This window comes from Nanorana parkeri, unplaced genomic scaffold (assembly GCF_000935625.1).
Source record: "Nanorana parkeri isolate BGI_ZX_2015 unplaced genomic scaffold, ASM93562v1 scaffold352, whole genome shotgun sequence".
Classification (NCBI taxonomy): domain Eukaryota; kingdom Metazoa; phylum Chordata; class Amphibia; order Anura; family Dicroglossidae; genus Nanorana; species Nanorana parkeri.
In genome coordinates, this window is record NW_017306620.1 from 1,341,652 (window position 1) to 1,345,445 (window position 3,794).

The 3,794-nt window shown below is 43.8% G+C and overlaps 1 protein-coding gene across 1 annotated transcript in view; it reads right to left on the reverse strand.

Moving 5' to 3' along the window:
• LOC108788806 (GRB2-associated-binding protein 3-like) overlaps positions 1-3,794 on the reverse strand; it is a gene marked incomplete at its 5' end in the record, with an annotated part of 17,820 nt that overhangs the window by 5,379 nt on the left and 8,647 nt on the right. Inside the window, one exon of the mRNA XM_018558659.1 lies at positions 590-692. Within this exon, the coding sequence (XP_018414161.1) occupies positions 590-692 (103 nt within the window). The remainder of the gene's footprint in view (positions 1-589; positions 693-3,794) is intronic.

Sequence of the window (3,794 nt, forward strand, 5' to 3'; positions counted from 1 at the left end):
CAGCTTCCTCCGCCCACCTCAGCTGCCATAGGCTGGGAGGAGGACTGCAGAGCTGCTACTGGCAGGAAGGACAGCACGGGAGAAGCAGGACACCTGGGACATGGAGGATACATTGCTTTTTTCTGCATTACACTGCTGACCTCTGTACTCTGCATCACACCACTGGCCTCTGCACTCTGCATTGTTACTGATCTCTGTTCTCTGTGTCACACCACTGACCTGGCGGAGTTAAGGGCGGGGCACGGTAGGGGTCAGGTGGGGCGACTGGTGGCGAGTAACTCTTAAGGCCTGGCTAGTAGCTCAGGACTTGAAATTTTGAGCCCTGCCATACATGTTCGATTTCCTTTACAGACAGGAGGGAGAACCCCGCTCCCCCCAACCATTTCGGTTTGAGTTGTTCTTTAATGCATACAATACAAAGTTATCCCATACCAGCAGTAGGAATAAGGAGTTACTAATAAGTGCAGCTAAAAAGGCTATTGTAGTGTTACTGTATATTGTTCATAGCATTATTTTCAGTATAACAACTGAGTCACCATATTAGTCTGTGTTGTATAAAACAAAGCCAGAGCATGCAGAAGATGATTACCATTGGAATATAGCTCTCGTCCTCTTCTCCTGAGACAGAACTGGCAAAGATATTTGCTGAGCTAATACAGTCGCTTTCTGGGGAGATAAAGCTGGTCCGATTACTAGGAAGAAAAACATGGAAGAGGTCAGGCAAGCATTTTACAGATGCTCTGAAAAGCAGCCAACTCCTGACATTGCACATATGTCCTATAAACATGCCGTGCTTCTGCTGCTCTGGTAGGAATAACAATATAGAAGTGAGGTCGGCTGGCAAAGAGTCAGCAGGAATCAGACATCACCAAGATAGGCATCTAGATGGTAAACAGCGGCTGGCCAGTCATTTAGACAAATGGGTTTATGAAGATTGTCCACCCAGTACAATACACGGCAGACATGTTGCGTCTGTCTGCAATGCACTGAACAGCTGTGTCTTCATGTAATATTTATTTGTTTCTCTTCCAAAGGCTGGGCCTGATTCATACCTTACTGGCTATTTCTCTTCCTTTTGTCATATTTGCTTTACAAGACACCAGGGGCCTTTGTATAGAACTGATCAGCTGCTGCCAATGTTCAGGTTTGCAGCTGTGCTAAACAGTGACACACACGCTTCCATGAAGTGATGTTTACAAAGCACTAAAAGATAATAACTATTAGTAAAACTAAACACCAAAGGCGTATTAGGATTGATAACAGCAGGCCTGACATGTCACCAAGAAGGGTGCGACCTTGATTGAGACGTCAGCGGCATCATTGCACGTCATATTAACTAGGCGACACTCTAATTGTATAGTGTATACCTAACAATTATTATTGCAGGAATCTGTCATCTGCAGTAAAATATACTATCAAGACAAATGGCAAACACAATGATAAACTGACTCAGCCAAGGTCCTTTCAATGGACAAACTGAAATGTTGTAAACATTTTTCATCATGATGTCTGTTTGGTTTGCAGATCATCATTGTTACTTGTCTGTTGCTATCTGAAATGATAACATTAACATAGGTGAATATCCAGTTACCAAGACTAGAGAGCAAATGTACTGAAAGTAAAACCACACGTATGATGTACAAACTGGTTTAACCAGGTGTGGATCTTGGGCGTATGAGGTATAGCCTTACTTCATTTAAATATCTTAGGTGTACATCTCATACCCTGGTATGATAAAGTGAAATTACCAGGACCAGTGCCAGTTTGACAGCCTTGTTCTTATCTCTGCTGCTGAACAGCTTCTGCATTATATTTACACAGAGGGATTCTTTCTAAATATGTTGTAACAAGTGTATTGTTACAACATATTTAGATCACTTCTTTTATGTGCAGATCAAAGGCATGTCCTCTGATCTACACAAAATGTCAGTTAAAGTGATAATAAAGCTTCATGGGGTTTTTTAATTTTTATAAATATGAGGCCTATACCTCAAGAAATCATTTTCATTATTTATTATAAATGTTTAATTCCTCATTTTCTAATAGCTCCCCGCAGCACTCTCCCCCTGCCCCCTGCATGGGTGACTCCATCAGCTAAGCTGAGCAATGAAGGCACCCGTGCGTGCTCCTGCCCAGCCGAGCCCGCAAGTAGCTCTGTGCGTCCATAGACACACACAGAACTGAGGCAGGCCCCGCTCTTTCTCTCCGCCACACAGGCTGATTGATGGGAGAAGAAGCCTATGGCTCCTCTGCCCTCAATCTTCTCCCCCGCAAGGAAGTTCGGACGGAGGATCGCTTCAGGGACCCGGGGACAGGTAAGTGTGGGGGGGTGCAGGGTACTCAAAAAGCTACTGGACGTTTTTTACCCTAATACAGAGAACGTATTAAGGTAAGAAACGCCCAGCCTTTAGTAATCCTTTACCATGTCTCTACTGCAAGGGTAGGCAACCTCGGCACTCCAGCTGCTGTGGAACTACATGTCCCATGAAACATGACAAAACTTTTACAGCCACGGGCATGACACCCAGAGGCAGAAGCATGATGGGATTTGTATTTTCACCACAGCTGGAGTGCCTAGGTTGCCTACCCTTGCTCTACTGTATGAGAAGTGTAATTCCTTTTTTCTACATGTCCTGCTTAATTTAGGACATATGACCATGAAGTGGCTGTGGATAGCAAACTGTATCCACTGCCACTTCATGTCCTGGGATGACAACACTTACTCAGTTCGCCTGCAGTGTGTCCCCCTTTCCTGCACACTCCTGAGTTGGACTCCAAGTAGCCATGTCTGCACATAGTCTGCTGGCACATTCTGCTGTAGTCAACACAGTAAAATAGTGTTGTTCAGCCACTGCCGGAGTATGCAGACATCCACGGGAAGTTCCTGCAAGAGTTTACAGAATGTGTACAGTGCAGGAAAGGAAACACGAACAGAGGGGGGAAATTGAATAAAACACAACAAAAAAGAACATATACAACTAATGAAAACAGAAATATTTACAAATAAATGGTAAAAAAGAAAAAAAACCCTAACCCTAAAGGAAGAAGGGGATGGAGGAGTTTATTAGAGATGATTTGGGTCAACTAAGAGTTAACAAGGTTAAATAGGAACAACTCTGATTATTATTTTTTTTTACTTGAAGATTGCTTCAAAGTAGAACTCTCACAAAACAACAAAAGAATGCTTAGCTTTGTTGAGCATTGTAAGTAAAATTAGCGCAAATGATTATGATTTTTTTTGTGTTAAAAAAATACGGGAACGATTCACTAAGGCATTTGCAATGCATTTCTGGCCTTGTGTATGTAGTCAGAAGTCTTGCACTAAACTTATGAAAACCCTGTTATGTTTTCATTGTTAGTTCCAATGTGTGCAATAAGTTCAAGTAATTCTTATTTACATATATAAAGAAATATTGCCAATTCAGTGTGCCGTGAGATATTTTCTGGTGTGCCGTCAATAAATCGTTAATTTCTTTGATCGATCAAAATTATTTTGATCGATCAAAGTTACTCACCTCTCCGCCGGCTTCCGGGTCTTCCGTCGGAGATCCGGTGACGTCACGGACATCGACGTCACCGGACTCCTCCCCCCTTCCCCGAGTGGCTCTGTCGGCTAACGAAGGGAAGGGGGGAGGAGTCGGGTGATGTAGTTGTCCGTGATGGGTAACGAAGGGAAGGAGGGAGGAGTCCGGTGACGTCACGGACATAGACTCCTCCCCCTTCCCTTCGTTACCTGACGGAATCACTTGGGCTGAGTCTCCTCCTCACTCTTGGGCCGGTGAGTCATCGCATGT